This window comes from Osmia lignaria, chromosome 9, assembly GCF_051020975.1.
Source record: "Osmia lignaria lignaria isolate PbOS001 chromosome 9, iyOsmLign1, whole genome shotgun sequence".
Classification (NCBI taxonomy): domain Eukaryota; kingdom Metazoa; phylum Arthropoda; class Insecta; order Hymenoptera; family Megachilidae; genus Osmia; species Osmia lignaria.
The window spans coordinates 6,792,475-6,805,185 of NC_135040.1; the positions used below are offsets into that span (position 1 = coordinate 6,792,475).

A 12,711-nucleotide genomic window follows, 5' to 3' on the forward strand; every position below is an offset into this window, starting at 1 on the left:
ACCCTTCGTTTCGATGCTGGAAACTCGTGAAACGGAGAACGGAAGTGACAGGGGGAAAGTTATTACACCGATGACCAGTTAGGATACAAGGGCGCGTCTCTGTAAGGTCGGATCGAGGAGTTAAGGAAACTAGCGACTACCGAAAGGCAGTTGATACGAAACTAGTTTCGCGGCCTAGGGTACACGTTGTGCAGAGGTTCGGATAGGGGTAGAGAGGAGGAGAACGGAGTTTGACGACGGGTTGCTTGTGTGCGATGAGACGAAAAGGGGGATGGCGTCGACTGTTTGTCCTTCGAATGGAAGTTCTAGGGGTTGAGGGTGGCCGTTCCCCGGCTGGAGTGGTACTTACCAAATCGACACGGGCCAACTCAATACATCAAAGACCTTCGAAGCCAACAGGCAGCGGTTATATGGAACGGCTCCCGGGCCTGGCTTCCAACGCCACCTCCGCCGATGTCCATACATAATCATGGCCCGTCTTTGTCCCTCGAAATTGATTTATTATTCAAAGTGACGCGTGTTTCACAATGTGTATTTACCACGATACGGTTTCGGGCGTGAAACACGTCAGGGGCCCGGTCTGGCCGGCCACCTTTGTAGAACGTCCACGTAACCCGCATATACGATAAGCAACCACGACCAACGAAGAAATTTACCTTTGCCTTAGATAGCTTGTCTGCGGATCCGTTGCACTTTGAATGCCGATCGACATTACAGCTCGTTGAATACATTTAGACCGACTGATCTTTTTTGCGCGATGTCATCGGTTTACGAATGAGCCGTTCGGCTCGTGCGAAAAGAAATAATCGCCTCCTCTGATGTATACGATTAACACTGAAACCATCAAACCAATAGTTACCTGTCTTACTATAGATACCAATTTTCATTATGTCTGTTGAACCGTTAATTCGCGTTACGAAATGACACGAATAGGAGGTAATGGAAGCAGCCGTTGCGTAACCGGAAATTGCACCACTATGTAATAATCGCTTTGCTGTTTCGATATTAGGTCATCCAAAAAGTTGCCGCTGTCTTTGCATTCTTCGCGATGTATTTCTTAAACTAACGTACCGTCTTTGAAAGAGATACCGGCAAAACAATTTGTACGATTCAATATCGATGGTTTTATTTTCAACGTCGAAAGGGATCGATCATCGTCGAGAGTTCGCGTGGAATCTCGCTGTGTTTCAGAAACTAGTTCACCGGGCGGGGATGTTACGTAAGGAGTAGGAAAAGGAAGTTTGCCGAAAAGTATCCGCGTTGGATCGGAAGATCGATGCCGGGGGTCGCGTGTGGACGGTGCGGTAAGGAAGAGGTTGCAAGCCACCGCCTCGGCAGCGAGCGAAAATATTGACAGAAAACAACCGTCCGAAGTTAATTAAACTCGGTGAGCTGTGTTTCCCGGTGCCTTCGTTCCCCTCCACCCAGCATACACTTCGAGTAGTAATTTCCTGATGGTGTGTACGTGGATCCTGGGCGACCGAACCAAGTGGACAAACAGCAAGTTTCCCCAACGGTACGTGTTTCTGATCCGAAATTGTGTTCTTATGTACGTGTGCGTTTCACCTACAGATCCCCTTACCATTGTTCGATCTTCGAGCGCCGCTATATGAAACAATGCCGTCTCTTTCATTATTATCTTCTTCGCGTTAACAATGGAAAATTGAAAGTTATTCATTTTCCTAAAGACGATTTAGCCAAATTTCACAGACGAATTTCTCGCGAATTCGTCGAAGGCCGATTGGTATCCAAGGAACATTGGACGCCATAGCTAAGATTCCCGTCGAGCGAATTCTTCGCCGTTTATTACACATGCTCCGGTTGCACGGCTGAAAGCCACCCCCATATTTCGCCTGTCGATGCTCGTGTCGTCGGATCGAAGGCGTATCGTCACTCGGTACGAGCCGAGATCACGAACCTTGTAAAACCTCGTCACGCTGGAACACACCGTTTGCCCTTTCTCGCGGCTCCAGTCACGCTGGAATGGACCACTCTTTCGAGACGCGTAACTCCCTCGCTCTTCTCTTCTTCCTCCTTCCGTCCGACTCTGTGTCCCTCAGGACCGGCTGTCTCTCAGGCTGCCTTATAATCCTGAGATATGAGTGCGCATTATGTGGAATAGTAAGTTGACTACTGGGGGGTCGACGCGGGACGGTGTGAACGGAACGTAACCCCCCGAGAAACACGTATATTCGGCAGGGTGGTGGCGGGACAAGTCAGCCAGATTACCGGGAGAAATCTAAATCAGGATCAGAACCGCTTGACTTCCAGGCGAACGGGCAACAAACCGGGGCCGCAGATGTTGCTTTACGCTGGTTCCTGACCGGCTGCGTGTCGCGCCCGAAATTCCTAGGTGTTTTCGGAAGTGTCAGCTTGCAGTTATCCGCTGGATCGCTCAATCTAAGTCCCTTTGCGACGAACGAGAGGAGGAGTAAAATTTTTCATTGGCAAAAATAATTGGAATCGACCAGCGCAAGATTCGAGCGAAATCATCAGAGTTATAAGGGATTGACGTTGGACGAAGATTTCGCGATAGCAAGTTGCGTTCCACGCAAGCGACACGCCATTAAGCGGAACGCAGGGAAATCAATCGCCGGTAATGATCTCGGATCTGGCGCGCTGTTCGGTGCTGGTATATCTCACGGATATCTCGCGGCTCGACTAGCCGCTATTAGAAACGCAACGCGGTGGCCCTCGTCTCTCTTTTCCTCTCGTCGTTGAACCGCCTCTGGCAGGTAAAGGCAGCGGTCAACATCCGGGGGTCTGGAAGACGAGGAAGACGGCAGAGAGATAGAGTCAAGTCGGTAAGCAGATGACGCGTCAGATAAGGCGTCCTTAGGCTTAGTTCAGAAGCTGCTGCGTCGGCTACCGTGCTGCGCGGGGTGGCTCGCGCGGATCCAGGACCACCCGAACGGATACGGCGAAAAGGAGAATGGAATCCGCGCGATGAACAGCCTCCTCTAGGATTTCAGCTCCGTGGGTATCGCATGCACCGACAACAACAACAACCGGAATTATCGCGGCACAATGGACCGAAACTCTTTATTTCCAGCTAACTCGCTGGCCCTCACGCGGTCGGATTCCTCTGGGCACCTCTTCATCAAGCGTGGCAATCTCTCGGACCGCCTGATTCAGAAGGTGGCCCGTGAAAAGCAGATCGAGACGAGTAGGCCCACGGTTACAGATCCGACCGGTTGTTGGCGTTGTTCGGCTGGTTGTTCGAGCGAACTGCCAGCCAGAGAGTCAGAGACACAATGAGTCTCGCGATATCGCGTGTGGATCAAGGGCCACGCGTAAGAGAGACGAACGAAAGGAGGGGGTGAAATGGCCGATCCGTCGAGCCTCGTAACTCATAACCCGGCTGCTACCCCACCCTTCCTAAATCTTCGCGAAACAGAGACTGGCTTTGACGTTTCGCCCTGGCGAAGAACCGTTGTTACATTATGCAGCAGCAGCAACAGCAACTCGAGGTGGGACAAAGTAGCCCGAGGTGGGGCGGGGGAGAGAACGAGAAGAAGGAGGGGGCGGACGGATAAATCCTTTTTCGTCGGACGGACAATAAACGCGACGGCTACGAGTCCTGCGAAAAGGGATCCGCTGATGCTGATGCTGATGCTGATGCTGATGCCGCTACCCGTTACCGGCTGAACTGGATTGTCGTATCGTGCAGGCCCATTCATGGTGTGGTCCACGCTGGCCACGCGCGAATACGATATCGTTCGCTGCAGGTGCGCCCAGCCTTCTCAGCCCGCTACTTCGTGGATCGCGAACGAGAGAGATTTAGCCGCGATCACACCGAGACTTTATACAACCTTCTCTTCCTACTAATGCGTTTTAGATTTCACGATTTCGCAGCCTGGACGTAATCCCTCCGCTGATACTCGAGAATCATTTGCACGCATAATACGAAATTACCAGTTCCTAGGGGTACTTGAAAATTTGTAGATAATCACGCTTCTGTCTACGCACGATAGCGACGAGCATCGAGCATCGATCCTTCCTTCCCCGTGATCCCGACGCGAAACTCGTGACGATTCTGCCCGCGTGAGGAGGACGCGGAGAGAGAGGAAGAAGGAAGCCGAAGTAGGCGGTTCGATTACACGGAGCGCAAGCACAAGCAACCGGCCCTCTCGAAGAGCATCCTACGGCATAATGTCCTGCCTGGTCCGTGTCTTCTCCTCGGTTTGCTGTCTTCTGCCTTCCGCCGACTTGACCCGCGGGCCCGCCGGGTTAGATTCCTACGCGGAGCCCCTCGCTCGCGTACACAATGCGAGTTATTGCGGCAGCCGCGGGCCCGCAGGAACGGCAGCGGTCGCCGTTGGCGCCAGCGCCGACTTCCAGCTTCGGCCCGCATAAATCCTGCCCGCAGATCCCCCTTTGTCTCATTCCTCCTCGATTCCTTCTCCACTACCTTCGCCGCCACTTTTCTGCCCTTCGATCACGGAAAACCAGATCGCGAGACGACTACACCGGAGCCACTTGGAAACTTGCAGATTGCTCGATGTTAATTGGAAAAATTCACTTATTTTTACTCGAAGAAACGATCACGGTTGGTAAAGATATGATTAATGGAATAAAAGGAAGAATTTGAAATGAATGGTCACGAACGAGGTGTACGGAGCTTAAAGGCTGTAAAGTCAGAAGGGATCGTGGCGTCGGCTTTTCTCTCGTCTGTCGGTTTGGCTCGCCTTAACTTATGGCCGGAAGTATTATCCGCTCGCCGACATCGTATTGTTTTCATTTAAGGGTATTAAACCGGCTTATATCTGGTTGGACACCAGCGCTTCGTTAGCGAGCTGAAACCCCGCCTTTAAATGACTGTCGATACTTGAATACGCATGGAATGCAATTACCTCTGTGCTCGCAGTTCCCGAGTACACACATAGAAACGTAACAAAAGTGTAGAATTTTCTTTTCAATGGTAATAAATAAGCTGATCTTAGGTGTCGTAGAAGAGAGCTGGATATCGTTGGACAGAATTGAAAAATTATACTGAACTGAATAGCGCGGTTCGTTTTAATTAAATTCGAGCGGCGATCGTTTGTTTGTAAGGCAACTTCTAACGAAGCTTGAAATCGAATTGAAAAAAATAAAAAAAAAGAAGGAAGAAGGATGGAGGGACCTCGGGTTTTAAGAGCGATCAGAGTAGCAAACGATTAAAAGGTATCGCAATCTGACGATCCATTAACCGTATCCAATGAGCAGTCGCTAATTAAGGCTATTTATATCGGGGTTCGACCCTTTCCGAGTTCCTGGCGACCCTATTCCTTCCCCGTCCAACATCAGCCTCGGGGTGAAAATTGGAAAGCACGGTGGTCCAATGACGAAGCAAAAGATCATCCGAACGTGGACAACTTTGACCCATCTCGATCAAGTGGAAAATTCATCAAGTTATCTAGACGAGTATCGTTATGCTTAATGCTTTTAACATATTCCAGAATGGATTTCAATATTAACTAAAGATTTATCGATATTAACTAAACAGCATTCGAAGCTCTCGATAATCGTTTCCTTTGAACAGTGCCTCTCCCCTCTCTTCCTCGTTGAATAATAAGTTCTTCCTGAAAGAAATAACTCCCGACGAATGATCGTCGGCAAAGTCGCTCATCCCCCCCGGGTTCTATCCTCGCCGGAAATCACGTTCGAGTGATTCTCGAGTAAGAGAATCGACGGTGAAGTAGGAGAGGATCTCTGGTCGTGGATAAAGTCGGCCAAAGCGGAAAGCGGACAGAGAGATAGAGAAAGAGAGAAAGGTAAAAGTCGGTGAAGGAGGAGGAAACGAGATGGAGAAAGAGGTCTCGCCGGATAATATACTTCGCAAAGTACGCTCGTCAAACACAAGCGCGAGCAAGCGGGGCTTGCCGGATATATTAGAGGATGCATCTCCATAAAAGTTGGAGCCGAGCAGCGAGTCAACATCCCTTCGTTTCGCGTAAGAAGAAGGGAGAGGTGGATGAAAAGGTACGGCAATCCCGGAGGGTGGGAAAAAGGTGAACGGGAAAGAGAGAAGAAATCTCGGATTCCTTTTTCCGCTTGAAGCGTTCCCGTTTCGGGGAGGCAAAGAAGCGGTCTTGCGGTAGCAATCACCGATATTGAGGGTTTCATTTCGTCCCTACGTTAGTAAGAGCGTCTGCGAGGCTGCTGGTTCGAGGAAAAGTGGCGAACAAGGATGAGGAAACGATGAAGAGGAAGGTAGTCCTGCACTATTCATAGAGAACCTGATTTTCATCGGAATAAACGCTGGAAGACATTTTTTAACTATCAACGAGAAGGGAAAGGTGTTTGAAAGTCAAACCTTTTAGCTATTGTCTAGACGATCAGCGATAGGATAGTGCAATTCCCATGGTGGACGACGAAAGAAGGGACGAAATCCTAAACAGATTCGAAATGTTTACAGAAGGTTTATCGGTACCTTGGCGAGAAGTTAATCCGACGTGAATCGTCGGTGAATCCGAGAACGCCGGCAAGGTACCGTCTCCAGATTATCCGCAAATAATTAGTAATCCGGCGTTCAAATAAAGCGTCCGCCACGCTGCTCACCGCAGGCTCGACCTTTTTCTCAACTGGAACGGAGAATCCCGCCCAGTGTTTATCCGAAGGAGGTAAAGTTTGCCTTCAAACTGACGACGCCCGGTGGAAAACTTTGCAAGGGATCCTACTTCGGATTCGACCAGTCTATGTTGCGATATTTCATAGGGTTCCCGATGACGAACGCGAAAGTAATAGACGCGTACACGAATACCATTCTGAAAGGTTGGGTCTAATTTCGACGAAACTTTTTCGATTACCCAATACAATTACTCACGATCGGTTGCTGTCCGTTTACCGATCACGTAGAAGGAAATAAAGCCAAACACAGCGGTGATTGTATCTGTTAATCGAAAAAAAAACTATCGGCGCAACGTGGTCTAAGTGAAAATCCGTTGGCTGAAAACGCGTTACACGTTCCCTGTGTCTTGCGGAGAAAAACAAGACCGCAAGAATCCACGACGAGGACCAAGCTCGGTTTTGTCGGTGATTTAGTAACAGACCGAGCGAGTTCGAGAGACTCGTGATCACGCTGGCGAAGAACAATTTAGCTACGGTCGCAATAATTCTTCTCCTGTCCACGAGCTTTCGAAAATTCTTACATTAATTAGGTGTGTACCTTTAAGAAAAGAGCAAAACGAAGCAGAGAGAGTCGGGCAGCCGAGCAGTCGGCTCCGGCTGGTTGAAGTTAATCTCGAAGTAAGGAGTGTTTGGTCCTGCAAAGGGGATTAACGAGTAGAAGAAGAAGGTCTAGCGTTTTCTTGAACGCCTTTCGAGGGGTGGAAATCGGGGACGAGGGTGTTGGCTGTGAAGTCGCGCGAGACCAGCAGCTTCGCACTTGGTGCACACCCAGTGCTCCCTTAATCCGTATTCATCAGCAGTTATAGGCACGAGCTAAGGGGGTAAGGGTCTAATCCGGCTGATCCGCGCTCAGCCGACACTCGCCCCGCCCCCACGGTTCTGGGTCATCTCTAAAACGCGTTATACACCGGTAGCACCGAGTACACCGACTGTACGAACACCTAGTAACAACGACCCTGCGAAATTTCCACCGCCTCCACCCCTCTTATAAAGCCGTCCTTTATAATTTTCATCGGATTAGAGAAACGAGAAAGAAGCGTGCCCCGGTACGGAACTTTGCTCCGGCTTATCGAGTCAGCCATTTGCTGTCTGTCACGAGATAGATCGAACCGTTTTCTATGGCCCCTAACCAAAGCAATCATTCTGGGGAGTAGCATTTTTTTACCTAATACAATTTAATTAATTTTGCGTTTTTAAGTATAAGTCCAAACGAAGGAACCCTTCTATCCATCCGCGTTCCCTTAGGCCGGAAAGGAGCGCGCTGGTCCAGGTGGACTGGAAGTTAAATGGACTTGTCTACCGGTAAAAGATAAACCGGATATGCCCGTAGACAGAATTGACGGTTCAGTGTGCGGCCGTATTTTCCCTGGCGTGTTTTACTTGCATCGGTGTGCAGGCGATCGCAAGAGTGAGGAGGAGGAGGTAGAGGGTTGGTCGAAGCAACGAGACACATTGGACGAGCAAGCAAGAGAGAATCGTAGGGATGGCGTCGCGACGCGACGAGAGGCGAGGCGAGGCGAGGCGAGGCGTCGTGCCGATAAATCAAATTGACTGGTGCGACGTCGAGCGCAGCCAGAATCCAGCATCCTCTCCCACCGATCCTCTCCGTTTGCCCCGACAGAACGGCGACCGTCCATATACAACGTGTCCAATCGCAAATCCCTTTAATTCGTTCCTTGCAGTATAAGTTTAATCCGAATTAAACTGCACAGGACGGCACATAAATTCGGAGCAAAGGCCAAGCATTAAAAGGAGCGGCTCCTGCCGTTCTATCCAACCCATCACTCCTCACCCTCGACCAACGACCGTCTCGTTGTTCTGCCGTTAACTGTGTCATGTTCGATGATCAAACTATCGCCTCTCGATACCGTGAAATCACTTTGTTTTACGTTAGAGAACCAATGTTGCGCCTCGAGGCACCGGATATCGCGTATTACCCTTAATTAGAATTACAATTAGATGGCTGCATTCGAATAACCTAGTTGAGAATCTATCTAAATAGAGAGACGTTACGCGAATTTATTAGTGGAAATATTTTAGCAAAGAGAGCGCAATTCGGTGTAAAATCGGTTTCGTGTCGACGGGTGCGACACGTTCCACGAATATTCGCTGACGTTCCTGAAAACGATCAAGTTGCATTACACAGGAAGTACAAGTTTCTGCATTAGTACACGAGACCGAGTCCAGGAAACAGGAAGCAGCGTTGCGAAACGTTGCTAGTATTTGGATTTCGATGTGGTAAGCAGTAGTCGAAAACTGTCGTAGTTTCTGACGGTGTCGCTTGCGCCTCGACGCGACGTCTCTGAATTCGTACCTAACAATTCTGAATGAAATAAAAAGCTATGAATTGTTTTGTTAAATCCATCGAAATAACACGAGTATCCCTGTTAATCACCGTAAAGAATTATCCGACAAACAGTCACGGTCCGCGCGATAGTTGCTCGTTTGTTGAATTCAACCGACGTGCGTCGGGATAAAGCAGAGCCTCCCTTTCGAAGGGTATACAAACACGCCCTTCTTCACGTGGACCGATCAAAGTGTTCTTCCCCGTTCGAATGACGGCGTGCGGAGAATGATCATCGAACAACGTGTAGCCGGTGGACTGCGCGACGAATGCTGGTAATGATCGGGACACGCGCGTATCGCGATTCCTGGACAGATCGCGAAGGGTGAGGAACGGTGGTCGAATAGAGGCTAACGTCGACCATCGTCGACGACATCGAGGGTGGCACGCTCGTCCTTTGTGCAGTTTATGGGCTCGACAACGCGTTATGATTATTCACGGGGTTACTGTGTTTTATTGCTCTTATCCCTGCCATCGACGCGAACAGACTTCGAAGGTGTTAAAACGTGTCACACGGCATTGTATCCTTCTTTGTCTCGGACTAAATTGTCGACTGTAAGTCAGTTTTACTGCGTAAGTTGGTTAATATTTATAATTAGCTGGAACGAGAAGACTAATGGCGAAACGTGATCGCACGTGGTGAAGCTGTTAAGGGTGTTAATTTACTCGGAAAGGGTTAACAAGATGGAAGAGCGAATGATGGCGAAAAGAAATCATTAGCAATTATCGCGTAACGGAGTGTGAGAATCAAGGAATTTTGGAAATTCTGAAACAATCCTTTCTTCAATTGTTAAAGGGCTGGCTGTTCCTTCGGTATTCGATAGGCTTGGCAATGTGTAGAGGGCAGTAGGTAGCGTTATTGAGGATATTGGTATCATATAGGGGCGATAGTACAAGCAATAATACGGCGAGCCGATCGTGTCCGAAAGCTGCGAGTCTGGCATAGCTGGTCTCATTCGTCGCATATCGACGATGTCCAGCGGCCGATATGAGATATCGTCCAGTCGGTTCGTACCACGAGAGACGGTGAACGTATATTGCCGCGATATTTCATAAGGCACATCGTGGCATACCGCGATCCACGGTTTCCACGTTTCCGGCCGACTTCCGGCGCATTTTTGCAGAAATTACGCGTGATGGAATCCCAAGCCGCGAGGGAGAATTGAAATTAATATTGTATTATTTGCGATAATATTCGAGATCAAATATCGCAATTTGCCGCTAAACGACTGCGGGGAATGTTTCGAGGAAGTGTTAAAGATTTTCTTGGTAGAGATAACGCTCATTAATTTATCAAATATAACATGTAACGAAAGGATTATCTTATCGTATTTCTTCCTTTAATCTCACGCGAGGTTTATGTCTTGAGACGTTTAACTTCTAACATGCGTGTGAGATGATGTTAATTTTTTATTCAACAACGTTCATGGGTTAACTCGCATTTTTACAAAAGATACCAAGAATCCGAGAGGTTCCAGCCGAGGACTACGTTAAGAAGGTAGGCTACCAATTAAGGGTTCAACGAGTACACTCGAGATGGGGGAGGATCGGCTGGAATAAGGTCTATTTTAATGCGAATTAATGTACGATATAAGATAAGATAAGAGAAATAAGGAGGAAAAGGAGAAGAAGAGGGCTGCCGAGCCACGGCCGGGAAACGCATTACAATACATTCGTTTGATAAATTGCGAGCTCGCACCGTGTTCACCGATTAGGCCTCTCTTCCTCCTATTATCGTCGATCTACCTACGCCGTAAGGGAGCAAAGTTTCATTTACTCGTCCGTTTTCCTCCTCGTTTTTCCTCTTCTGAAACCGCTCCGGAATAGAAATGTTACACCGTGGCCCGATTATAAGCGAAAAGGACCTTGTGCGAACGCGGCTGGTAAGCCGCGCTAAGATAACAGGATTTACCACGAGTATCCGTTGATGCGCCACGCAAACGGAATACGTGAGAAAGCTGGCTGCATGGGCGAACGATCATCAATTAAATTAACACTGATTTTCAGGAAGCGATAAACGGTTTGCCGTACGCTCCACACGATGCCTTCTAATTTTAGCTTGTTTAAACGGATAGGTATATCGTGGAATCGTCTGATTTAGTTTAATTGCGGGCGGGACAAGACCTCCTAGGGTTGCGATTTTCCTTTTTATCATTTTTCCTTCGTGTACCAGTGTACGCAGCTTCGGGGGCACGCGTATAAATATAATCTCGATCGATCGTTCGTACGGAATAGCGAAGTGAAAAAGTTTGACAGGGACCTACGGTTTACCCGTGATATTGATGGACGTGTCGAGCAGAGAAACGAAGGGTTACATCCGCATCGTTGTTTCCAGATGAGCCCACGCTGCGAGACGTATGCTCCTACGACTAACGCCAAATTTATCTCCTCCTGTCGGCGACAGAGGTCGGCGACTTTCACGAGCATCCCTCCAGATCGAAGGACCAGGCCTGAACTTTGCTCCTCGGTATGGCTTAGTTTAATCCACGATTAAAAACACGAGAAGAATAAAAGGAGATTGTAACGAGCGAATCTACCCTCGATCCGAGCCACGGAGGGAGTAACAGCCGGCATCGATGACCGCACACCGGCCGAATCGGTGTTCCCTGACGAAAAATGTTGGAATTTAAGGGTTAACCGCAGGGTTGGCTACCGCGAACGAATACAATATTGCGAGCTGAGGGAAGAGTGAAAAACGACGAGAAAGAGAGAGAAAGAAGGAAGGGGTAGGTGAGCAACGGTCGTACGGGGGGTCAGTCGTATTAATATCGCATATCGGGCAAGCATGGTCAGAGGCAACGGTGCCGTCCACCAGGCCGATATGAAATCATCGCGGCGGACGAGGGAGTGCTTGGCAAATAGTAGGGCATAATTGGAATCCATCCGGCAAACATGGCATCAGCCGTACCTCTAATCAATCTGTCGCGATGCTTTCCTTGTGGCATGCTCGTAAAAATCCCAGTTGACACGGTCGAAAGATCGGCCAGGATTTGTAATTAATTGATTCCCAAGGAACCGAGGGTATCGGCTACGCGTCAGGTCCGACTATGAATTTTATGACGCAAGCAATAAAGATTGTACCGTAGGACGTGTTTGGAAAAGATTTTCAAAGCGAAGAAAAGAGAGAGAGATTATGAACGGGTTCGTTGTCGACTCGGCCACGATATATCTTTCGACGGTGAATTCGTGCGAGGAATCCTTGACTCTCGGTGTTCACCGATCGTGTTCTTATAACGTCTTCTCCTTTCTCAGCGATTCCCGAAATTAATAGCCGGCTAAGTGGCGGTTAAATTATTGCCTCGTAAATATCTCCGCGCCCTCGACGCACGGTCCCGTTTCCGTTTCTATCGCCGCGGCGCGGCGGTGAGGGTGGAAAACGTCCCCCCTCGATATTGTGCTTACTCCACGTTGTCGTCCGACTGTTTTCCGTTCGAACTGGTAACCAGATACCTTTATCTTTCGATGGAAAAATCTTCCCTCAAAAGGTTCCTCGATTTGAGTAGTAAATCACGATTGTTAAAGGTTAAGAGTTCGAAACGAGATAGCTCTCGATCAAATTAAAACGTTCCTTTTCTTTTTTTTTTTTTTTTCACCGTGCAACCAATTAGATCGAATACTCGGTAGCGCCTTAATTATCCCCGGGTATTCAACGATGCTTTACAATCGGTTCACGTGCACGCGGCTCGAAAAGGCTACTCTCACAGTAGACAAGCGTACAATGGGCCCGGTTATGAGCGTACGCCGCGCTCCGAAAGGAA

General features: G+C 48.8%; 1 protein-coding gene across 7 annotated transcripts in view; it reads left to right on the forward strand.

Annotated features, from left to right (window-relative positions):
* Positions 1–12,711, forward strand: part of LOC143305696 (uncharacterized) — a 132,761-nt gene that overhangs the window by 60,575 nt on the left and 59,475 nt on the right. Inside the window, exon 4 of one of the 7 annotated variants that reach the window (XM_076690272.1) lies at positions 11,289–12,543. The exons of 5 other annotated variants lie outside the window; for them this stretch is intronic. In XM_076690272.1, the coding sequence (XP_076546387.1) occupies positions 11,289–11,326 (38 nt within the window). In that variant the 3' untranslated portion in view covers positions 11,327–12,543. Of the gene's footprint in view, positions 1–1,191; positions 1,529–11,288; positions 12,544–12,711 lie in introns of those variants that run through there. One more of the 7 variants, XM_076690273.1, reaches the window with a different exon arrangement.